General features: G+C 36.5%; 1 protein-coding gene across 11 annotated transcripts in view; it reads left to right on the top strand.

Moving 5' to 3' along the window:
• The window catches only part of MPDZ (multiple PDZ domain crumbs cell polarity complex component), a 106,412-nt gene that overhangs the window by 26,979 nt on the left and 53,599 nt on the right, over positions 1 to 25,834 (top strand). For 10 of the 11 annotated variants that reach the window (XM_021380073.1, XM_021380069.1, XM_021380066.1 and 7 more), the window contains 11 exons: positions 3,856 to 3,970; positions 6,283 to 6,371; positions 7,948 to 8,143; positions 9,379 to 9,468; positions 11,268 to 11,347; positions 13,133 to 13,279; positions 14,005 to 14,172; positions 15,124 to 15,306; positions 18,828 to 19,037; positions 20,845 to 20,961; positions 23,074 to 23,232. In XM_021380073.1, coding sequence (XP_021235748.1) covers positions 3,856 to 3,970; positions 6,283 to 6,371; positions 7,948 to 8,143; positions 9,379 to 9,468; positions 11,268 to 11,347; positions 13,133 to 13,279; positions 14,005 to 14,172; positions 15,124 to 15,306; positions 18,828 to 19,037; positions 20,845 to 20,961; positions 23,074 to 23,232 — 1,554 coding nt within the window. The remainder of the gene's footprint in view (positions 1 to 3,855; positions 3,971 to 6,282; positions 6,372 to 7,947; positions 8,144 to 9,378; positions 9,469 to 11,267; positions 11,348 to 13,132; positions 13,280 to 14,004; positions 14,173 to 15,123; positions 15,307 to 18,827; positions 19,038 to 20,844; positions 20,962 to 23,073; positions 23,233 to 25,834) is intronic. The other variant, XM_021380071.1, reaches the window with a different exon arrangement.

The following is a 25,834-nucleotide window of genomic DNA, read 5'->3' as shown; positions in this document are numbered from 1 at the left end:
AGCAGGGATGCTTTCCAGCATTTCATCACCCAGTCTTTATGTATAGCCAGGGTTGCCCTTTCCCAGGTGCAGAATCTGGCCATTGCTCTTGTCAAACTTCAAGCAGTTGGTGATTGCCCAACTCTCTAATTTGTCTAGATCTCTCTGCAAGGCCTCTCCACCCTTGATGGAGTCAGCAGCTCCTCTTAGGTTAGTATCATCAGCAAACATAGTCAAAACACCTTCTAGTCCTACCTCCACGTCATTTATGAAGATGTTATAGAGAACTGGCCGTAAAATAGAGCCCTGAGGAGTCCTACTGGTGATTGAATGCTGGCTTGGTGTAACTCCATTTACTGTAATCCTTCGGGCCCAGCCTCTCAGCCAGTTGCTCACCCATTACATTATGTTTTTGACTAGGTATATGCTGGACATTTTGTCCAGAAGGATACTGTGGGAAACGGTATCAAAAGCTTTACTGAAATCCAAAAAGATAACGTCAGCTGGCTTCCCTTGGTCAGGTAGATGGGTGAACTTGTCATAAAAGGAAATTAAGTTAGTTAAACAGAACCTTCCCTTCATGAGCCTGTGTTGACTGTGACCAATGACCTCATTGCACTTTGGGTGTTCTTCAATAACTCCCAGCATAGTTTTCTCCATAATTTTACCAGGCACTGAAGTAACAGGCTTGTAATTACCAGGGTCTTCCTTCTTGTAAATTGGAACAATGTTTGCCAGCTTCCAGTCAGCTGGGACCTCTTCAATTTCCCAAACCACTGAAAAATACTTGAGAGGTGTCTCATGTGATGACGTTTGGCCAGCTCTCTGGAAACCCCGGTATGGATCCCATTGGGTTCTGTGGATTTATATGCATCCGATTCAAAGTGGGCTGGGAGTTGACTGTTACCAGAATCACAGTCCTCCAACTTGGGGCCTCTGCGGTCCCAGAGCCCATTATCAGTGTTGAATACAGAGGCAAAGAAGGCATTAAACATCTCTGCTTCATCAGTGTCCCTTTTGTAAGGTGACAGTTTTCATCAAGAAATGAGCCAATGTTCTCTCTGGTCCTCCCTTTGTTGTTAACATATTTTAAAAACCCCTTTTTATTTTTTATATTGGCCAGCTTCAACTCAAACTGAGCTTTAGATGCACAAATTTTCTCCCTACAAAGGCAAACAGTGTCCCTGTAGTCTTACCATGTGGCCGCACACTTTCTTTTTCCTTCTAAGCTCTAGAAGAAGATCCCTGTTTGGCCAAGCTGACCTTATGCCCTGCCTCCTTAACTTTTGATGTTATGGAATTGCCTATTTCTTAGATTTCAGGAGGTGGTACTTAAGAAGTGACCAGCACTGATGGACTCCAGCGGCTTTAAAAGGAGTTTCCCCGGGGACCTTCCTAACTAGTTCCCTGAGCACCCTGGAATACACTCTCCCCATACCCAGGGTTGAGGTTTTGGTGTCAGTTTTCCTCCTATCACCAGAGAATTTAAATTCAACTACTTCATGGTCACTCTGGCCATGCTGGCTGCCAATGAGGTCTTCTCTGTTCACAAGCAACAAATCTAGGAGGGCACCTTTCCTCACTGGCTGCCTTAGTACCTGTACCAAGAAGTTGTCATCAAGGTGTTTTAGAAACCTCCTGGACTTGTTTGTATAAGCTGTGTGGTGTTCCCAGTTAACATCTGTCAAGTTGAATAATGAATGAATAATATTTGACCTATTCATTACCTGTAAAGTGACAATTTGAGAAAGGAAGTTGAATTTGATAATTCATCTGTATATATTTCTTCAGCATTTGCTTTTCTGTGGTTACAGAATGAGGCCAGTTGCAGGATCTGTAGAATTTGCAGCACTGAAAAAAAAGCTGAAAGCCCCCAAAAGGCCTGATTTGTTTGCCACCTTCCTCTTCATTTCCTTTGTTTTTAATACCTTGTCCCTGGTACGCCACTCTTGTCAGGAGCAGGCTGTTTTAAAACTACTTTTGCCTGCTTGAAGTCTTCTTCTCGGAGGAGGGAGCACTCACTTAATGATGCTGCAAGCCTCAGCAATTTGGATCTGGGTATTAAGCGTCAGTGAAGTGAAGATGATGAAACACCTTGGTTTGTCTGCTTCTTCCTTACAAAAACATAGTGGCTGAAGACTACGTGGTGCTCTTGTGGTTAATAATGCCTGCATAATGTTCCTCCAAAATTGTGAAGAGGTAGTTAAAGCAATAGATGTTATTTTTCCTTTGATTGTATTTTCAGATGGAATTTTTCAGATAAAGAACTGAAATCAGATAAGTCAGATTCTCTTTTGGCAAGTAGCATCGTAGCTCTCCTGAAGTATCCTTTTTTGGGGGGGAGGTGAGGGGTGGGAGGGGAGGAAGAAGCTGAACAGCCTGCTTATCATGCAGAAGAGACAGAATAAAATAGGAGTATAGACGGTTCATTATAGATTTTTACTGTGTTTATGAATAGCCATTTCAAATATTTGTGTAAGTACTGATGTCTGTATGAACACATAGCCATACACTGACACTTATCAGCTGTGGAAGTGGATAGTAAGTACACACTTCAGATAGCTGAAAGATGAAAATTTCTGAAAAAAATGTTTTTTAATGTTCAGATTAAGTTTTGTTTGTGTTTTGCTTTCTGTTAAAGCATTATTATTGAAATGATAATTTAATATGCATTGTCCTGTAATAGATGCTTTCATTAACAAAAAATAAATGAATTCTTTGCCCTGATATTCTGTGTTGTGGAAATTTGGAGGGATGCAGTAGATGTTAGTGGAAGTTGTCATTATTTAGCTAACTGGAACTTTGCTACTGTCTAAAAAAGAAATTTTAAGTCTTTCAAAGAGCAAGAAAAATAATTGCCTCAGTTAAATAGCTTTAATTCTGTTTTAAACTTATATGCACAGGAAAAAATAGTTGTAGTTATTGAACAGGAATTTATACAAATAGGAAAATAATTTATTTTTAAGAAGATGACACTCAAAAATTCTTTTTAGGAAGTCCCAGAAGAGTTGTAAGCTACATCATATGGTATTTAAAAATGGTTTGTTGTCACGGTTTTATGATTTTTGTTATCATAACATCATGTAGTGCACTGGGAGTTAAAGAGTTAATGCCCCAGTTCTGTGAATTGTTGATATTTCCAGGTATACCTGTCTCAGAAGAGAACTACACACCCCAGAGAACTTTGTGTTGTTCTGTTTCTGTTTTCCGTTCAGAGGGAGAGATAAAACTGTTTCCATATCACGAGACGTTCTCTTTTGTCTCTTTCTGCTTGTCCCAGCAGTGTCACTGCTCCCTAGACATCTCGCCTTCAGCACTGGAGTAAGGCCTTTGGTTTTTGGACACTCTCTCTGGTTTTATTTGATTTATTAGCCTCAATTCCAATTACATTGTATTATATTGTATTATATTGTGTTATCTTGCATTCCGATATCTTATTTAGTAAATTAGTTTTCCTCCTCAGATCATTTCTGCTGTTTTGTTTCTAGGCCCATTTCCTTACCCTTTCCCCATTTCCCCTTTTCCCATTCCCAGGGCGTGGGTCTGTGGGTCCCTCCGGCCCATTAGTCACGGCACCGGGCCAAACCAGCCTGTAAACCGTTGACATTTGTGTAACTTACTGTAGAAGAGGTTTGTTGTTCAGTTTTTTAAATTTTAGTCATTTTTACTCATCAAATGATTTTATAGGCTGAAGAGTAATAGTAATATCCGAGGGGCATTGAGTTGGAGAAGGCACAACTTGTGTTACTTTACGATTAGACGTGTTACCTATGCTTAACTTCACTGTTTTTAAGAGCAAAAAGAAAGTTTGTACCCTTTTTTTTCCCTCATGTCTATGTCTAATATTACAAGCTTTCTTTATATTTTTCTTATCAGGCAGATGTTTCTGTAAATAGCTGTGAAGAAGGAGAGAAGTTTAACGTGGAACTCACTAAAAACATCCAGGGATTAGGAATAACTATAGCTGGTTACATTGGAGACAAAACATCAGGTAATTATAGATTCCTGCAGTCTGCTATACAACTTATCATGTAGTAAGGTGCAGCTGCATTAAATTTTAATGCATGTAACTTTACTTTTTGGATGACATTTCTTAATCATCTAATACCTTTTTAAAGAAAACAGAATTATTTTTCTTTTTTAAGAGATTCAGTTTAGAAGTAATCAGTTTGCATTATAAAAATCCAAATTATTTTTTTTAATTAGGTTTTAAATTCACTCTTGACTTAAGCTTGTGCTTATTGTATTCTCAAAAAATATTACTAAAGTAGATTGAGCCACTTTTATGAGCACTGGTTGGTCTTTTAAAATCAGATTTTCAGTTTTAAAGACTCTTATAAAAGAACATGTTAGCATTCTGATGAGTTTTATGAAGTATTACTATGACGTTTAAATTTTTTTAAAGTAGCGTGTATAGTATTGCTAGCAGATCAAAAATTCCTTTCAGTGACCTCTGATTGTACTCAGTGTTTGTTGATCTCTTGTGTTGTTACAGATTTAGGTTAGCTTATTCATTGGCTTGCAAATTCACACTAATATGAATAATTAAGTGCATCAGTGTTCACGTACAGTTGTGTATTTTTATGATGTAATTTCAACTGCAATTTTCAGAATAATGGTTCAGAACTCTCTGTGGCGTCCCTAGAAGGATATGGCAAATAAAACAGCTGAGAAGGGACAGTTTTCAAATATGCCATAAACCTTCTCAAATTGCTATGGTTATGACTCTTACTTGTATACATATTGTTAGGAAAATTTTGGGGTAGATATGTTGCCTATTGTTGGCATAATTAGCTGTCTTCGAGAAACTGAAGCAATTTAAACAATCTATTCTGTAAGATTGAATGGTCATGGTTGATTTAAGTATGCTCTTTAGTATCTTCCAGTAAAATCTTTAAAAGGCAAATAAAATCATAGAATGTGTGATAGATGTCACAGCATATTTCAGCTGAATAGATTTTAAATTATGATGTTATGTGTGACTGCATTACAGTATCTTCATGCCTTAGGTGCTAATTGAGCATCCTTAATTTTATGACTTAACAATTAGGTAAAGAGCAATTTTATGTCACAGAATCATCAATAAAACTGCTGGACAATGAGGACTGTAGTTAAGTCTGTCTTTAACTTGACAAATAACAGTTTGTCTTCTTACTGTGCAGCTGTTAGGATATAAAGGTGCTTGGAAACTAGGAAGATGAGCCATTTAATTATTCACAAAACCTGGGAAAACAAATTAATAAAAACCAGAAAACAGTTGTCATTCTCATAATTTAAACATACTCCTTGTCTTACTCCTCGTAAGTTGAATATAGTAATTAGAGCAAACCAGAAATCTAGCCCTCCTCTTTGCTAAATTTTGTCATATCCAGGCTAAATGAGTAAAGTCTTCAGGTCTTTGAAGGCACTAGTATATCTTGACAGCTGTTAAAACCCATTTATAGGGCTGTGACCATGAGACTTCATTTCATACCAATTCATGGTATTGATTTTATATATAATACTGCAATCATCCATGTAGGATATCCAGATATTTTCTCTTTGCTGAGATTAAGCTGATTCAGATTTTTGTTTTCTTTTTCTGAAACTGATTCTTTTTTCAAAATTGCTTTTTGGATTTTTTTTTTTTAAATCCATGGTTATTTTATCTATCTAACTTTTTTTTTCTGATTCAAAATCAGTAATTGTCTAAACTGGATTTGAGGTTTGGATTTTTTTTTTCTGCTTCTGTCTCTCATCTGTTTATTTTTTATTGGATCAAATAGTGATTTACAACTGTGATGAAAAGCTGGTTCAAGCAAACATTTTAGTCCTGCTTGTTTATAGCATTCTGCATTTGTTTACCCAAGCGTGCAGTTTCATAAGCATACTAAGTATGCAGAGGATACAGAATTCACCAGATGAGTGTACCCAAACAGGATTTTCTGCCTTTCAAATTTAAGTCTAACCAAGAAAAGGAGATCCATTTTTTTTGTCAGTGTTGATTTTGGCATTTAGATTAAATTAAATTAGAATTTTTATATTTTTCTAGAAACCAGTGGGAATTTGGAGTTGTAAGATTTTGAGTAAAACCATGTCCAATGAAAGCTAGCCCTAATGAGACTCATCTTTTAGGAAAATAATTCTATATATGTTTTACTTAAAGCATGTACTTTCTTAATATCTTTTCCTTATCCTACCTGTCAGTTGTGATTTCTTTCTTTTCTCTCTCTGTTGATGATTCTAGTAGTAGATTATTTGCATTATTTAAACTGTTTCTTTAATTTATTAGTTAATGTAAATTGCTCTGTTTTTTCATCCCAGAACCTTCTGGTATCTTTGTGAAAAGCATTACAAAAGGCAGCGCTGTTGAACATGATGGGAGAATCCATGTGGGAGATCAAATTATAGTTGTAAGTAAGCAAAGAAATGAAAATGCTTGCAAAGTTCTATACTTAAACAAGTTCTTAAAAAATGCTCATATAATACTTGCTTAAAACCTTTAAGATTGTCACTGAAATGGTAAATCGTTTTTTAACTGAGTAGTCAATTACATTGGCTTTCTGATTATGCTGCATGTAACTCTTGTTTCTTAAGGGAATCTGTGCGTATGCATGTATCTCATCAGTAGGACTGTTGAAACTGGTTAGTAAAGGCAGAATTTCAAAGTTTGATAAAATTATGCAACTATTTTCAATATGATTTTTAACATATGTTATTAAAATGATATTAAGAATTTAGACTTTCAGAAAAAATATTTTCATGTCCTACATCCAGACTTGCAGATAGTGAAGGCAGCACTAACAACAAATAATCTAAGTAGGAATGTTCCTTCATGTTTGTCAGTGGAAGTAAATACAATATTTATAATTATTTAAATGTTGAGTTCAAATGCATGAAACATATCAACACAATGTTTGACTTCTTCTGCTACTGCAGATATAAAAGGGGAAAAATATCGTTTACTTAGACGTAGTGGGAACATTAAATAGTCCCAGCTTATTTTTAATTACCTTATGTTTAGAAGGATGTCAGAGTTGGAAGTAGTTCAGAGAAGGGCAAGAAAATGATTAAGGTGAAAGGGGAGCTATTCTTTTTTTCTGGGGGAATTACAATAATGGAGTATGTTTGCCGCATAGATAGTCCCAAACAATTACTGGGGTAAGGGCTTGTAGTGCTGCTTGTAGGTATTTCAGACATTACAGGTTTGGAAGAGTAAGATGGAGAAAAAATAGGATATAATGGAGCTTACAGAAAGAAGAATAAAAAGTTGTGTATACCAGGACCAGTGGGATGAAATTGAGCAACTCCAAAGTATTCAGAAAACAAAGCTGAGTTAATGAGGTAATGGGATATTTTCAAAATATCCCAAACTATATTCAGCAAAATACTGGACTATAAATAACAACTGGTACAGTGCTTGATAGGGAAATGAAACTTCACTGAGTTCAGTAACAGACTTCCCCGTGTCTGAGATTATCTGAGCCAAGAACTACTTTGCTTTGTAGTTCTCCCTGTTACAGTGAATGCATGTGTTCCTCCTCACTCCACTCTAGCTAGCTGTCCTGACCATGGCTGTATTTATTTGGTTTGTGTATTATTTATTTGGTTTGTTTATAATACTTGGTTTTTTTCTTCCTAAGTAGTTCCTGCTTGGAGGTGGGGGTGTTTGGAGCAGTCAGGCAGGCTGTATGGGGCACCTTGAATAGTACTTGCTATATCTTCTTCCAGCTCACAGAGCATATCTGCTTGGCCTCATTGTGACAGGCACCCAAAGTACTTCTCCCATCTTTGCTGTGGTAGTGGTTGGTAGCTAGCTAATGAGTATTCCAGTGAAAGTGGTTAGTGTGTTGAACATTTATATGTCTTCCAGGCTTTTGTTCTTGTTCTTCCACTTGCTATGTATTCTGACAGACGCTAGGCACTGACAGATTTGCTTTACTCTGGACATTTTACGTCTTTCTGCTAATAAGCTACTTAATCCTTCAGGTGGATGGAACAAATCTTCAGGGTTTTACTAACCAGCAAGCAGTTGATGTTTTGCGACACACCGGACAAACAGTTCGGCTCACTTTGATCAGAAGAGGGCTTAAGCAGGAAAATTATATTCAGCCCCAGGAGGACTTCAGTGCTACTGTTGAGAGGGACTTAATGTTACAAACAGTGGACAGTGACACAGCCAAAGGTAATTAAAACTGGCTTTGCTTTAAACTTGGCTTGAAATATTTTTCTTCTCAGTTAGAAACTGGAAATAAAGTTGACTAGATTCATTCTGGGTAGCTGTTCCTGGTGCTATACATGAGTGGAAAATTTGATCTCTTGCAGATTTGGTCATCTTTTAGAAACAGTGGTATTATTTTCTACATTTTCAAAGTAAATATTGAAAGCTCTGCACTGCTACCAGCTGAGGTCCTTCAAGACTTAGATCTTGTAGATGTCTGAACAGTGAGTAGGCAGGTAGTGTTTTATTTGTGCCAAAGGGTGATAGAGGCATTGGAAAGCAAGCAGAGGTACTCTCCGCCCTGGGAAAAACGAGTCTTGCTTCCTTTTACCCTTACATGTCTGTGTCACAATCTTAAGGTATGACAGAAATTGCTTAAATGTATAAGTTATTAATAATCTGATAGGCCATTAATTGTATTTGTGAACAAAGTTCAGAAGGCATGGGAAATACTAGTTTTGCTCATGATGAGATGTAATTTGTGAAGCTCAGTCTTACACTGTGTGTACCTTGAAGTACATGCGCCAGATCTTGAAAGTCCATGTGTTTGAATAGAATGTCCACATGGAGGCTGGATGATAAATGGATTCTTTTCAGCTACTTATGCTGTGTGCTGATACCAATAGACAGATAGTACAGCTCATAGACTGAATCATAATACCCAAGCTGCATAAAGTTTTGGAAGATGTAGTAATGTATTCTCTGTATGGCATCCTCTCATTCCTATCTTTAGCAGAAATGATAGAGGAAATGCTTAGAAAGTGCTATTTCTCCTGTGTGGAGGTGTTCAACACAGCTAGCTGGCAGCCAGCAACATACCTAATGGAATTCCGTAGCAGGAGAGATTTTCTAAGTGAGAACTTTGTCAGCTGTGGAGTACTAGATTCTTTAAGTCTATACCATTTTCATTTTTCAGTGTCAGCTTCCTGTGCTTCATGAAAGAGAGAAAAAAGGAGATAAACAAAAAACAACATGAGGTGATATAAGGGTGGTAGAATGGAACACAGGAAGAAGGCAAAACATGAACAAAAGATAAAACACCTTTAAAATACAGTGTTTCTTCTGGGACCCTTATGCCATGTTCTGTTGCCAAACATGGATTTTTTGGTCCCCTGGAAGAGGAGTCAGTGCCCTGGGATGTGTGCATTAAGTTGATGAATGCATAAAATAGCTCAAAATTCTTTTTCTTCTTTTTCCAGATAACGGTGAAACAGAGCAGGGATCTTCATCGCTGCCATGCAGTGTCAGTGTGGTAAACATCAGAGAGGACATTAAGCAGCAGGAAACAGGTTCCTAGTGTTTGTTATTTTATTCTGTGAAAATGCACTTGGCTGTGCTTATGTTAAGGGCCAGCATTTTGTGTGTCTTTCTGTCATGTGTGCTGTGAAACTGGGGATGTACATCTAGAAATTAATATACATGAACTTGTGTACAGCCTGTGTACTCTTGAGTGCCGTAAGTCAAATACTTCCACAACTACTACTATATATGTCTGAAAACAATTACAGTTATCAAAAGATGTCACACGAAACATTCTGATTTTGTTACATACTTATCTCTTGTTTTAGTCCATTCGTACATTTCCACTTGAGCTTCTTCATTCATTTTTTTCACCTCCTTATTCCTTAACATGCCTTTTGGAGACTTTAACCTCTTGTGATAAGTTTCCATCTCACAAAGTCCCAAGCTTGTATTCGCTTCAACCTGTGTTCAATGATAGTATTTGAAATTCAGTCTGTTCTGATATACTGATATGGTTTTTCCCATACCTTTTATGGAAGTTCTTGTTTTGTAGTGTTTTTTTTTTCTTTTCACAGTTAAGGCACTGTGCTGCATTTCACCTGTGGGCATATGATTGAGACAGCTGTGATGTGCTTTCTAACATTTTCTTGTTTCCAGAGCTTTGAGAGAAGCTGAAAAACATCCACCCATATGAGTTTTTTAATAGATATATTTTCTCTGTGTCTTCTTATAATTTCTGCTTTCCATTTTTCTAGATAGCTGGAGAATTTGTTTTTAAGATATTTTCTTCAGATACTTCAGGGTCTCTGCTTTGGAGGAAGTAATGTCATACTTGAGTGCTACACAGCACCTATGCAGCTGGCTTTATTTTTAATAGTATTTCTGAGCTCTGTTTAGATGTATGACACTGTCTGAGGCTGTTAATCACTTTAAATTCTTATGGAAAGTCACTGTGACTTCAGACCTTAATCTTTTAATGAAGATTCTAGTCTTTGCCACTGGTGAGCATTCAGACCTGAAGAGTTTGGATGCTTGACCTTATGCACAGCATATAGCTGACGAGCTTGAATATGTAGAAATCCACTAAATCTGCCGTACTATTTAATCTAAATACTGGATTTTGTTTGCTTGTTTGTTTCCTGCCCTAGAATCTAAACAGTCTGAATGAAGAAAAAATAAGCAGGAGAAAACAATTCCCATTTTTTCAGCTTGCAGATGAACTTTCAATCAACTAAGAGCTGCTGCAGTGTTCTGTCTAGCCTATCACTGTATTTTTCAAAGCATTATGATTCTTCTCCCCTCCTTCCATTCCAGTCATGATTTCATTGTTGCTCTTTAGCTATTATTTAGCTAGTTAATTCTCTTTGTATGGGTGCTCCTAAGTGAATGTAATGGGAAAAAAAAAAAAAAACCCTGCCACTTATGTTCTCTCACTGCCCTCTAGGGCTTGCAGGTTTAAAAGATCTTTTACAGTCATGGTTAGACTTTTGAAAATATAAAACTTCCAGATTTTGTTTGGAAACTTCTTCGCTGGTTACTCTCTATAAAATGTAGAATCTGTCCAAAAAGAGCAGGATTCAGTATCACATCTGTAAATATTTCAGCCATCCCACTGAATCAGTCTGATCAGCCCACATAAAGTCTGACTTAACAAATGCTTGAGACGTGTATGTCATTTTCATTTACTTTGTTCCTGCTTGTCTTTCTGAACACTGAGGTTAATTTAAATGTTTCCTTTCTTCCCAGCCATTTAACACAAAAGTTTTGGTTGAACTTTGTGTCTTTCAAAATAAAATAAACAGCATATTCTAGTTTTTGTCATAGTAATCTCAGAAATAACTTCTAGATTTCCAGCTAACTGCTACGGAAGAAGCTGCTATGAAGGCAAAATGGCAGAGGATAATGGGGTCGAATTATGAAATAGTGGTAGGTAAACTTTATTTACCTAGTAATTACCTAGTAATTGTTATTAACTGCCCTTGAATCTGTCCACCTATTATGTTCGCATACAAATATGTGTATAATGTATTTGTTCCTTTATAAAAGTTATACACATGTCCCTTAATCTGTAGAGGTGTTTTTATTTTGGGGATAAATTTTGCATATATTTTTTCTTTTCTGTAGCGATGTCGGTAGAATAATGTTGTGGTTTAACCTGATAAGTGACTGAGCACCACACAGTTGTTTGCTTACACATCTCCACCCCCTTCTCAGTGGGATATGGGAGAGAATCAAAAAGACAAAGTAGAACTCATGGATTGAGAAAAAACTATTTACTAAGATACAGAAAAAGAAAAGGATAATAATTATGACAATTATATATATGTATGTAACAAGTGATGCACAAGCAGTTGCTCACCACCCCCTGACCAAAGCCCAGCTAGCCCCTGAGCAGAAGAATAGAGATGAACTCCTACTCCCTTCAAAACTCCTTCTGTGTGAAGTCATATGGTATGATATACCCCTTTGGCCAGTTTAAGTCAGCTGTCCGAATCCTGTTCCCACCCAGCTCCTTCAGCCGTTTCCTAAGAATGGCCTTGGCTCTATACAACACTGCTTAGCAAACAGTAAACATTGGTGTGTTATCAACATTGTTTTTCTCCTAGAACCAAAAGATGGCAACATACCAGACACTGAAGAAAAACAGTTCAGTCCCAGCAGAAACTAAGACAAATAATCACAAGTATCTTAGGTTACGATGGATATTGTTTCACACATTTCCTGCCTTCATGAGGTTAATGTGTAATAGACAAAAAACAGTATTCGTGATAAATTTCTGAGCTCCCTTGATAAGCCAAAATTCAAACTAGATCTTGAAATCTCCTACCCATTCTGTATACTGAATGAATTGTTCAATGTAATGATAGAAATAATGCCTAGGACATTTACTGTACATACAGCTGAAAAGCAGTATCTGAGTTCAGGACTTTACCACTTCGGTGTATAATTTTGAAATAGTCTCTGCAGAAATATGTACAATTAGGCACGTTGTTGTATATACTTCCCACTTGCACGTGATGAAGTAATATGTGTGATTAAACTGCAGCTTTTGCTGCAAGACTCTCATTTTATCCAAGCATTTTTCCTGTTATTATACAAATACAAATATGAGTATGCAGAGCCTCTTCCCATTTTGCATGAATCATATTGGATTGGACTGTGTTTCAATTTGTATTCTTTTTTGTTTTTTTTTCTTGTTGTTTTTGCCTCAGAGTCTGAATCACCACAAAAAGACAGGTTAAGGAATGGGTCTGTGGTGCTCACTTTTTATCCACGTGAGCCAACATAGTTGTGTTATTCCAGATAGGTTTTTATCTGTCATGGTTCCTGGATTACACTCTGTGAATCCATAATGATAGTTTCCTTTCAACAATAGTCCAATAGTTTGTGATTGCATAAACTTCACTGAATGTGGCCTGCAGATTTTAATTTTAATCTTGTGGGTTTTTTTAGTCTCAGTGCTTTTCATTGTACTGGAAAGTTTAAGTTGGATTCTTTCTTTTAATCTGCTACTGCTATTTTTCAACAGTGTTGTTGAAAAACCTAAACTAATAAGGATACATGTTTTTGCAGCCTAAGAGTCTGCATTAAAAATGGCAGTATTTCTAGTTTCTCTTTCCTGAAGCAATGATTTCCCTGTATGTAAATTGCATGTTACGGATATGGCTGCAAATTTGTCCAAAGTAACCTTTTCTTTTTTTCATCTCTTAGGTTGCTGTAGTTAGCAAATTCAGTGAAAGCAGTGGGCTAGGAATAAGCCTTGAAGCTACAGTGGGACATCATTTCATCAGATCAGTCTTACCAGAGGGGCCAGTAGGACGAAGTGGCAAGCTGTTCAGTGGTGATGAGCTTCTGGAAGTAAGAAAAAATTCTACTTTTTCTTGGCCTGCTTTCAGTAGGATTTTTGAGATGTGATTTGCTTCTCACTGGTTACAGTTCAGGGAATGTAGCATATCTAACTTCATTCCAGCCATAACTGGAATTGTTTGAGCAGTCATTTCATATGTACTTATGCATTTTTACGTGACTACATGTGCTTAGTTGCATATCTCAGCTCATGGCTGATTTTTCAGATAAAATTGAAGGCCATGAAAGAAGAATATCTAGCAAAAGCATTTAGGTTTACTAAAAATATCCCTTACAGTGAAGAGAGTAAACGCCCATTTGTTTACTTTTCTAAATTATTTTCATAGAATGAAGATGTGAGTTTGGTTTGCATGACTGTGAGAAATCAACATAATCCATATGTTTTCATGCTTAATATACTTTTTTCCATGCAAGTCTGCTAGTATTGTTTGTTTTCATATTTGTGTGTTCCATGTTTTACTCGGGTTCTATGAAGTGACAGAGTATGTGATGTTTGTAAGATGGCATCCCATAACTTATGAGCCACTCCAGCTCAAAACATATCTTGGTGGCTTCTTTTGAACACCAAATTGAGTAGGCACTGGAGGTTGAAAATGTCCATTTGAGCTTTTTGTAAAAAATATATATAAATAATTTTAAAATGATTAGATAATTTTTTTTTCTCTTCATGTTTGTTGATTGTTCTACTAAAGACTGTGCATTCTTCATTTCTTGAGGTGAATGAGATCTCTTTGCTTGGAGAAAGCCACAAGGATGTGGTCAATATCTTGAAAGAACTGCCAATTAAGGTGACAATGGTGTGCTGCCGTCCAGTGGCTCCCTCTGTCAGTCACACAGAAGTACTGGAGAGTCTAAGTCTATCTGAGGTTCAGCTTGCAGAAAAGGTATTTAAAAAAAAAAAGAAACGAAAAAAATTACAAAGAAGGGACTATTTCCATGAAGAAAAACATGAAGAGGTCTTTTTTGAGATTAGAAATACCTCTCTAATCTTTTATGACTTGGAACCAAATAAATAGGAAAAAGAAAATTGTATTCATTAGCTGTACTTTAGGCCAACAAGAAGGTGTACATACTGGTAGGACATGTGCAAAAATCATTAGAGACGCTATCTACCCAGATACGTGGATATTGTTCTGCAGGTGGACATTTTTAGAATCTGCTTATATTTCAGCTGGATTTGAACTTAACACAACTTCTGGGTTGTGTTGAGTAGAAATGAACATCCACTTAATGTCTGGCAAGCTTCTGTCACTCATGAGTTAAAAACTCCAGGCAATCTGATGTGATAAACATGCAGAAATGACTTTCAATGTAACAAAACAATAGCATTTGTATGAAAAAATAGACACAATTAGTTTTAACTTCTGGACAAGGCAAAACATTCAGTTGAATTTTGCTAAGCTTTGTTATGAAATGAAAGGAAGACGTATATACATGTGTGTGTATATGTACATGTGTTTATGTGTATGTCCTTTCTTTTTTTACAGATGTTCTCACTCAGTGCTACTATGTCTAGAGCAAACCCTATTTTTAGGCATGCGATTTAATAACAGATATTTTCTTTATATTTGAGCACATATACTAACAAGACTTTCTTAAGTTTTTTGTTTGTGAGAAATTCCATTTTGTAAATACTTTTACCAGAGAGTCCTTTCATATTTGCAGTCGATAATATGTTTCAAAGGCATTAATTCTGTGCTAAACTTAATCAAACCTGTTTTCTTACTCTGCTAAATGCTGTCACCTTCTCAGTGTTAAGAGGAATGTTATCTTCTTTGTGAATTGTTTAGTCTGTGCAGATTCACAGGCATTTATTGTTGACTGTTTTTTCACAGGCTCATGTAGATCTTGGATTCATTGACTCTTCGAACACAGACGAAAAAGATCTGGACATTTCTGCAGCTCAGAGTATGGAAGAAATGCAGAGCTCTTCTTTCACAATGTGGGAAGCAGAAGTACAGCATACTGAGCTGGAGAAAGGAAGTATGGGACTTGGATTTAGCATATTAGACTACCAGGTAACTTTTATACTTCTTTCTTTGAGTAGGAAACAAAGTACTTCGTATTATTTTGGTCTCACAGTATGAAGTAAGTAAATATTTTAATGGTAAATATTAATGGAAACCAATACAGTGAAGCTAAATTGATGTCACTACTGGCAAGCATTACTAGCTACATTGCTTATCCCTTTTACTGTGTTACAACTAATGATGGAATTCACTTGACTAAGTCTAGGAAAAGAGTCTTTGCCAACATGCTGGCCAAACTTATAAGGGGAACTTTAAATTGGAAAAATGATGGAATTTTGAGTAACAGGGGTTTGCTAGGGGTTGCTGAGGTATTAGGAATCAGCAGGGAAATGTGTAAAGTGCCTCAGATGAATTAGGATGCATTCTATGGAAAGGCAGTAGTGTAGCCCTTGGTGAAGACCTTGAATTTCAGGAGAGTGAATTTCCGTCTGTCTGAAAAATCAGTTATAGGATTCCCTGGGAAATGAACTGCCCTCAGGAATAAAGGAGAACAGGACAGGCAGCTCCCTAAGGAAAAGACGTCTTAATCCCCATGTGTAGGAAATGCACAGAAGACCAACATGGCTAAGACTACCTGGCATTCTTCCCAGCCTCTGGTGAAACTTTATTGTGGCTTTTCCCAGTATAAAAGGGATTTGTAAGAAAAAATAGAGGAAGACTTTTTTTTTTTTTTTACCAGGGCATACACTGAAAGAACAAGGGGCTACAGTTCTAGTGTGAAAGAAGGTGGAATTAGATTGACCGTAAGGGAAGAAATTTTTCATGAGAGTGGTAAAACTCTGGAATAGGTTACCCAAAGAAGTTGTGGATATTTCATCATTGCAACTGTAAAAAGTCTGGTTTGATGGGGCTTTGGGCAACTTGTTCCAGTGGAAGAAGTCCCTGCTGGGTAATAGAACTAGATGATCTTTAAAAGTCCCTTCCAACCCAAACCATTGTGTGGTTCTATGATTTTACAGGTTCTAATGGTAATGATTTATCCTGAAAAATAATTAATGAGTAAAATACTAGCATCTTGAGAAAGCTGACCCTCTAATGCCTCAGTTGTGATGATGTACATGTCTTAGACTATTCAGGCATCTTGCCATAAATTTTGCATCTGCAGTGAGGGTGCCCTTGTTTAGAGTAAGATCCAATAAAGGACTTATATGCTTAAAGCAGGATTTACTAAAATGCAGGACTGTAATTCTGAAATCCCATGCTTAGCTGCTGTCTATCTAGGATATGCCTAGATGTCCTCATTAATTTTGTGTTTGACTTCAAAATTCCCAGTCATCTCAAGCTGTGATTCTTGTTGTGTCCCTGTATCAGAACAGCTGTGTGTCTATCTCCTGTTTGCACTTGGTCAGGTTCCAACAAATATCTCTAGTTGTTACTAGCTGTCACAGTGAATATTTTTTAATTTCTCAGCAGAGTTCAGTAATTTTCCTTCTGGTCAGTGTAGGCTTTTTGCCAGGGTGTTTGATGGTCTAACCAGTCTCTGCTGGATCTTGTTTTTGGGAGTATAAACACTGTGCTTTTCATCTGGAGATCACTTGTCGGTGGAGGTTATTCCCATGGTGCAGTGCTTAGAAATAATCTATGCGACATAAATATTTTGCATTTGCACACAGGTAAATGTGAAGAGCGGGGGAGTTTATGAATTTGAAATACTTAGGAATTGTCAAGTATCTGTGTATATGGTGATTATGGTTTAGTGTGTTACTCTTAACGCTCTGCAGTGAGACTCCATAGCTGAGCTTGAGTATTAGCAGTCCGTATCAGCACAAAGTAAAGCATGCTTTTGTTTCAGCCTCTTCTGAAGTATAGGCACAAACTGTAGTTGCCTATGTGGTTATTTAAAGCATTATGCTTTTTAAAGATTGTTGGAAATACGTTAAGTTGTTGTGCATATTTTGCAAGTGTGTGTTTTATCATACAGGACTACATAGCTTTCCGAAACTTACTTACCTTTGTTTTTTTCTGTACTATAATGGCTGTGATTTATCCTGTGTTCTCACCTGTGAGATGAGGTTAAAACATTTCAGTTTGTCAGTGAAGGTTCTGTTTCCATCTGAGAGTGTGAGTAATAAGCTAAATTTGCAGTAAGATTTCTGTTTATATTTTGCTTTATGTGTCACATTTTTAAGAATTTTTCAATGAACACTGACTGTCAGGGATATGTTTATACTAACGTATTTCTCATGTTTTATACAATGGCAGGCCTGTGGGAAAGTTTACATCATTCTTTACTGGAGGAAAAACTTGAGGGATGTAAGAATCACATACAATGGAAATTTTTTGTTTGTTTGTTTTTTTCAAAAAATAATATATGCAGTGTCATCTCAAATGGCATTGTAGATACTCTGTAAAGCACAGACAAAGCCATCAGTATTCAAATCCAAACACTATATCTAGCAACAGTAGCTGTAGATCAACTTATAAAGTGTTTCATTACCCCATGATATTTTCCTTACTGCTTTAACTGCCCCAAATTGTTAAGGGTGGTCTTAGCTTCCTTCTCTCCTCCAGACCATCCCTACCTCCACCCTTTGTTCTTCTCTCTCACCTTTGCTTTCAGCATTTTCTATATCATGCAGTTTTGGATGCTGCTTTTATGGTGTGCATCCTTCCAGATGAGCATTTTGGCATGGAAAATCATTGCAATTGCTTGCCAGTTTGTGGGTGTTTGCTTTTCTCATCCCTTTGCTATCAGTAAAGCTTGTACAGTGTTTCATTTCTCATATTTTTCTGTGCCTGCAAGTGAATTGCCCTGTGAATTCCAAGTGAATTGTTTTGGAAGTATTAACATCTACTGGTGTTCCTTGTCAATGTAATTCTATAAGAATTACACATTTCTGTACCTGTTTTAATTGTTATAATGGAATCATACTTTCCCATTCTTAGAGTTTGATGTTAGTTTATTTATAAGGCATTAGTGCATTGGAGGATGGGAATTTGAATGAAGTTTGTGGGGTTTTTTTGTGGGTTTTTTTTTTTTGCTTTGGTTTTGTTTTACGGAAAGGGTTCTTTGTTTTAGGCGTGCACAAGCACTTTACTCTTTAAAAGTGCTTTCTTAGCTGACTGAGATCTGGTGCAATGTAATACAAGGTGGTTCTTGAAATAAGCCCTTTGTTCCACTAAAGAGTGATGTGAACATTTCCCCAGTCTGCACTACATGGCTGTATTCACAAGCAGCTAAGTATAAGAGAGGATGAAATCTGCACAGTGTCATTACAGTAGGGTTTATTTGCATTTTTAAGTTTAATTACTCATTGCAGTACAGGCTGCACTCTGTGATGGAGATTTATGATGAAACACCACCTGCAAAAGAGTAATAGTTTTCATAATTAAGAATGAAAAGTAGGAGGAGGCCTAAATGCATGGGGAGCATGGACAGGGGTCTGTGCTCCTGCAGAGGGTTCGTCTGGAGCTGTGTTGGGGGTCATTAAGAGTACATGCGTAAGAATTATCAAGACAAAAAAGGAGTAAAGAAAATGAAATGTCTTTCTTCCTTTTCACTTCATTAGGATCCTGTTGACCCATCAAAAACTATAATTCTAATTCGCTCATTAGTTCCCGGTGGTGTGGCTGAGCAAGATGGCAGACTTTCTCCTGGAGATCGGCTTATGTTTGTCAATGATATCAGCTTGGAAAATGGCAGCCTGGAGGAAGCAGTACAAGCACTGAAAGGAGCCCCAGAAGGAACAGTTAAGATAGGAGTCGCCAAACCTCTGCCTGTAAGAATTTGGGAATTTTATGGCTACTTTTCCTGTTATTTAAGCTGGTGCATAATGGTCCTGATTTCTGTATATGCTTTCTGCGCTTCAGGATACAGCTGGGTGACACAAAAAATCCGGATTCCTGTTTTTTCCTGCGTTTAAGACTTGCCTATATAGTTTATGGCTGGTATGGTGAAGCAGGACCTAGTATGTGGGTCTCCTAGCTGAGAAGAAAGTGAAGCACCTTATGACCAGCACAGCCTTTTAGGGCTGCGGGTTGCTAGACATGATTTTGTGTTTGTTATTAGATTTTCTGAATGTGGGATGCCATAAAGTCACTTTATGTTGTTTTCTGGAATTTGGCTACTGTACTACTTCACAAGTTTTGGTCTGCTACAGGTATAGTCTTTGTATACAGGCTGCACACTTTGTTTAAAGAAAGATGAATACTCTTCAGATACTTCAGATCCTACTGGATATTTTGGTACAGGTATAAATAATTCTGGTATTGATTTTGAAAAGTAGTCTCTAGCAATTTGAAGAGTGAGGTTGAATATCTGCCTGCCTTTAGCCATTCTGAGGCAAAAATACCTCATGAGTTTTTAGAGGAGATGATTAACATTAAGATTTGTATTACATGTTGTCTCTTTCACTGGTAAAAAGCATTATGTCTAGGACACCTAGGTTTACTAAGGCAGCATGTCAGTAAGGATGCTGTGCAATTATACATCCATGCATTTTAATAATTCAGGCTTTACTTTCTGTCCAGCTAAGAGTCCTCATTTTTCCCCTATAGTTAAGTCTTCATATCCTCTCAGATCTGGAGGTGTCACATTTTACAAATGAAGGAGAATGTGGAGGATTGCCCAGGATTGTAAACATCTAATTCTAGATTATATAGGGATAACAGGAGAACCTCGTACTTCCTAAACTCTGTTAACACTAACATCAGAGGTCATTAAATTAAAAAACTGTTGTGCTACCATTGTATCTTCCTGAATTATCCGTAGTAAACTTGACTAGTGTTGACTAGTGTCTCTGCTGTTTTAAATTCAAATCAGTAGAATGGCATTGATTTTATGCCACTGTATTTGTAAGTGTAAACACAGTCTGTGTGGTTCACACTAAAATATCTTGCAGAATAACATTTTTTAACTTAAAAAAGTATCATTCTGAAAGAGAACCTGTTTTGTTGTCCTATCTCTGTTCCCATGATTTCTGCTGTAATATGTCACGTACTATGTTACCAATTAAGTAAATACTTAGAATAATCACTGCCTTCATTGTCATACGGGATGAATGCACTTAGTATCAAATTATGCTGGAAAAAATGTGCTGATTTATAATGAGGATTATGTCTTTTCCTCTTGAGACCTTTATATCTGGCAAATACATACTTTAAACATGGGTGATAGTGTCAGTCTTCCTATGAACAAGAATACTCTGCAGCTAGGGAGATTGTAATGGCCTCCATTTCTTGCGCTCTGTTCCTTGTGGGTGCTCTAATGGCAACTCTATTAAATGTTTAGTAAGAGAAGAAATTGAAAATGAATTTAGTCTAACCTGTGGATTTTGTACCTGGATAAGCTTTTTTTATTTCTTGGTCATGAAAAATGACATATGAAGCTGAATCAATTCAGACAAATTTGGAATAAAAAAGGGGGAAAAAAAGCCTCTTTACCTATGCAACTCTATAACTATGATTGAAATGAACTCTTTGATGCATTTGGTATTTGCTTGCATCTCTGAACTCCCTTTCATAATCCACTCTGCACATCTTGTGTCCTGGCCACTCATCCAACTCAGAGCTTCATTCTTTCTGCAGCTTTCACCAGAAGAGGGCTGTGTCTCTGCTAAGGAAGATTGCTTTTTCTGCACTGCCCAGTCACTTGAGGAGGAGGGGCCAGCTGATGCAGCCCTCTTCCGTGCTGAGCTAGCTCTGGTTAGTGGCCCAACTTTCCAAAGATTTCTAAAGCTTTTGCATTTCATAATGGAAAGGATTGTTTTATCATTGTTCATGCTTACCTTTTAGTGTTTACTATCATCACATTACTCATCCACAATAGTTGGGATGGATTCGCGTATGGTAGAAACGGGTGTCTGGAGATTTTGTCTGTTTGCATGAATTGTGAGTCTGGCCAGTGATGTCTCAGTTGCTGGAAAAAGGGGAAGAATTTTACTGAGTTTTTCAGAAGAGCATGGCCACCCATGTGTCCTTACATCCACTGAGCATCCCTTTGAAAATCTTAGCTTGTGTAGAGAAATGTTCATGTGCTTATTTTGTAAATAAATCTTTTCACCTGTGTTTCATAGAATATTGCGTCTACTTTCCTAGCTACCTTGAACATTTTTGGGGAACACACTTTTGCACGTAAGCCAGACTTACAGGGAAAGCTATGTTTCAAAGCTACCAGTGCTTTCTCCTAACATTATTCTTTAGACTTCAGGATTAATCAGTAATTGTGAGATTTGCAAAATCAAAAGGTGTTGTACAAAGAATGCAGCCTGCCTGAGCATTTGGTGATTTACATAGCCCAGCAGTTACTAGAAAGAACTCAGATAAAAAGGTTAAAATAAATAGGTCTCTACAACTCTCCTCCACTGTGGCCTCAAAATTCCCTCTCCCCCCCACCAAAAAAAAAAAACCCAACCATTTCTGTGTTTGATTCATATTAAAATAATTAGAACAGAGCTGAAGAATAATGAAATATATGGCAGATATGTTGACTGACTGTCAAATATGCAAAATAGAAAATTGAATGTACAGTCACAAAGTTGAGAGTGTTTGCAGAGTTCAGAAGGAATTGTTTTTCATAGCTCCATCTATCTAATTATCAAGTCTTTCCAGTTATTGCACAATCCTTATTTAGGACTTACCTTCAGCATCACTGATGTGTATTTTCCAGAAGATGCGCTGAGAGTATATTACACCAAATGAGTAGTTTGAATTATATGTTAAGTGTTTAGGTATGGTACAAAAAACAGATTGTTTGTACCCCAGAAAAGGAATCAATCTATTGAAATCATGGCAGATTTTTGCTATTGTTGCTTCTTACCTGACAATTAATTAATGGTATGATTAACCACAAAAGCTGGAAGACAGCACTTAGCTTCCATCTCTGCAGATTGATGCATTTAGCTGCTTCATATAAGTTTACAGTATTGCCATAGTTCTGAACTCACTGAACATTTTTGTTAGCATACAGTGTTTTCTTGGACCTCTTCCAGGACAAATGAAATTATAATCAAAATACTGTATATGAAGCATCATGAATTGAGTTGTTTAAGGCCCAGTTTTATTCTAGTATTTGAAAATATGTGAGTCTTGAGAAGAATAATATTGCATTTAAGAAAAAAAAGTGCTTCCAAGCTGAACAAGAGTGCCCATGTTTGGATCTCTTTTTAAAATCTTCTTTGTATGTAAGATGGGAGAAATGTCCATGTTAACCTTCTTGTGGAATATAAAAGAAATATATATTTTGTAAGTATATATTTTTTAAAAAGTCAGGTATAATAAATATTTCTTATAAATGTTTCAGAAAGCATTGCAGCTTCCAGAAGGCTATTTACGTACCCTTTTGTAAACAGCAAAGACTATAAAGTTAGACTGGGGAAGCATTCCTGACATGTGACACTAAGTGAAGGTTGTTATTTTTATAGTGCTAATTCTTGTAAAAGAAAGCAACAATTAAAAAAAAAAAAAAGCTCCCAAACAAATCCAAATATTGATACCAGCATGCAGCAGAGTTCTCCTAACACTTCATATTTCTCTTAGGAGGCACTGTTCTATTTCAGCCCTGCAATTCATTCCAGTTCATGCTCCAGCTTTAGCTCAGGTGTTCCTTGTAACCTCTGTAGACGGACTGATATCAGTTATTACTAGAAGCAGAAATGTTTCCTACTGTGACATGCAAATGTAACTTCACTGTAAGAGCATAGAAGAAGAAAGGGCAAACTGTGAGTCAGTAAGTAGTGACCGAGGTGCATGTGTTTGGGGCTTACGTGGTGTGCAGGTTACAGATATCCTGGCTGATTAAATTGCTTCTGTTGTTAGGTGGACTCCAGTGGAGCTGATCTAGCTGTTGAATCTATCTTTGAATCTCAATTTCCTGCGGAGAATTTAATATTCCCGACTTCCACTTCAGCTGCATCTGACAGCATCTGTAGTGAGGATTTCAACTTCACCTTCTCTTTTTCAACCTCAACTCCCAAGGTAAAAAGGAGAATGGTTTTATCTTGTTTACGAGTGTGGAAAGGATCAGTGTTCCTGTGTGCCACTGTATTACTAAATGTAAATGCTTTGTGTTGTCCCAGTTCCATCTGCACTAACATTTGCTATAAGTTTAAAGTGTATTTTTTTTCAAAATAGTGTTTGTGTCTTTTATTGTTGTCTGTGTGGGAGAGAGGCAGCTGAAAGGTTGAAAACTTGGGCTGTGCTTCGTATTACCAGATAAAGTACTGTGGGATACTTGTAATGATAAAGCTGCAGCGATCACTCTTCTGCAGAAAAATAATTGGCATTCCTTCAGAGCAAATTAAAGAGTGAGAATACAAAACACTTAAATAATTCTACAGTATTTTAGATATGAAAAGATTAAATTTTTGTCCTCAGCTTTGCTTTTTTACTGCCTAATAATTATATATTTACTAATTTACAGTGTTCTTGAATGAATTGTTTGTAATTTTACTGTATTTAGATCTGTAGCATGTCAGATCTCTGATTGCTAATCATTTCTATTTAAACGTAATAAATGAAGTTAAGTTCCTTAAGACTATTACTATCTTTATTCCTGTTAGTCACATATCCATGTGATTGATTGTATCAGAATTGGCTTTATTTCTCTCAGTAGCATTTCATTCTCCTTTCTCTTTTCAGTCTATAGATTTATTTCTGTAGTCCAGAATCTTCTGAGTCATTTATCCTAGAACTGGCAGTCTTTGAAAGCAACATTGTAGGAATTTCTTCTAGGTTTTGCAGTCAGTGGTCTTGAACAGAGTAGATTCTGCTTTTACTTTCATGCCTCAGCTACAGTATCTTCCTTTATCCCTTATTCCTGAATATGTTCAGCCCTTACGACGCGCTGATTGAAATGCTAAATTCATCTTCTAATGGCTTCTCCAATCTACAGAAGAGTGCATCTCTGCTGTGCCAGTAAGGCAGATTGCATTGTTAACCCTCTAATTGTTACTTAAATGGATTATGCATTTTTCATACTGAGAAGCACTTTATGAGATAGGCACTGGGTTTACATAATATATCATGTTGAGACTTTACTAAGTCTGAATTAATTTTTGATATTGACTTAAAGAAGGTTTTGGTTTCCATTTCTTTCTTTTTTTTAAAGATTATAGTCCTGACTTTCCACTGTTCTTCCCTTTGTGCCAGTATGAAGGGTGTGTTAAGTTCTCTTCAAGTAGCCTTCAATACTGTGCAGTTATGAAGTACTTCAGCAAGTGAACACAGCAAGGAAATCAGTTTGTAAAAGAAGAGTTTGGAAGCAGTAAAATGCAGTAAAAAAATGAAAAAAAAATTGCCTATGCTATGAGTATTACTGAGATATTTCAGCTATTTCTGACTACAGAGGCAGTTGAAATGCAGATTATGAATGCCTTTGCCATCACTTTAAAGATTGCTGATGAAAAATAATTTTAGGTCAAAGTAATGCTCTAATGAGGTCATGTGCAGGTGTTACTACAAGTTCTTGAAATTTTGTCTTCAAAAATTAAAGCATTCACTTTTCTTTAAATGAAATAAATTTTAAAAGGGTATATGTTGCTACTTTAATATTCATGTATGACATAAGGAATAAATGTTGAATACTATCTGAGTCTCTGTAATGAATATACTCTGACTGATCTAAAAATGGTTGTGAAACAGAGTTAAAGGTGTATGTCCTGGCTGTCTTTGAAGCCTTATGAGTTCATTTATATAGAAAGTAGGAAATTTCATTGATTACATCATGCAGATTAGTAGTATTTAGGCCTCTCAGTTCTCTTCTCAGATGTTACTTAAACCAGTTGTTTGCAGATGAACCTTTTTTGATCTGGTCTAGGGACAGAACAAGTATGCATGCACTCTGTCAAAGAGAAGAAAAAATATTCCCAGGCTATGGGAGAAAAACATTGCAAAATATCCCCAAATCCTGTGAATTTTGATTTAATATATTCTGGAAAATAAACTAGAGAATCGTGTGTTTCTCACTTTATGGAAATGTAATAAAAGACTTAATGGGATCAGTGGATAAAATCTCAGACAAATAATAGTAGAAATTCTTGTGACTACATTTGCTGCATTTCGGAGAAGAATCCATAACGATATCCATAATGATATAGAACCTTTGCATATAACCTCTTGTCCTTGATATATCTTCTTAATATCTAATAGTCTGTGTGTTTTTAAAATTAAATATTTTGGAAGCTAGAGAGGATTTGAGTATTTTTTCAGAAGCTTGTGATTATTGAAATCCTTTAAAAATATGTGAAATTGGGGATCAGATAATCTTGACAGTCTAAACAAATTTTGTATAGAGAACTTCGTCCTAGTACTGCTGTTTTGGATAATGACACTAGCAGTACTGATCGCTAAACTTCTGTAACTGCATCATTGCATTTCAGAGCTGTCACACTTCAAAACTTAAATGTTCATTTGTTTGCTGAGATTTGACTGAGTTTTTACTATTCCCTCCTGGTATGGAAAGGATATTAAAATATATATATATATTCTTGGTTGCACGGGTAATCAGATTGCATGATTGTTTTATAACCTGTTTGAAATTACTTTTAACTGGGAGATGGTTTGAGAATAAAAACCTTGG

The sequence above is a fragment of the Numida meleagris genome, chromosome Z (assembly GCF_002078875.1).
Source record: "Numida meleagris isolate 19003 breed g44 Domestic line chromosome Z, NumMel1.0, whole genome shotgun sequence".
In the NCBI taxonomy this organism is placed as follows: domain Eukaryota; kingdom Metazoa; phylum Chordata; class Aves; order Galliformes; family Numididae; genus Numida; species Numida meleagris.
The sequence above is the reverse complement of the archived record's forward strand: the minus strand, read 5'-3'. Positions and strand labels throughout refer to the sequence as shown.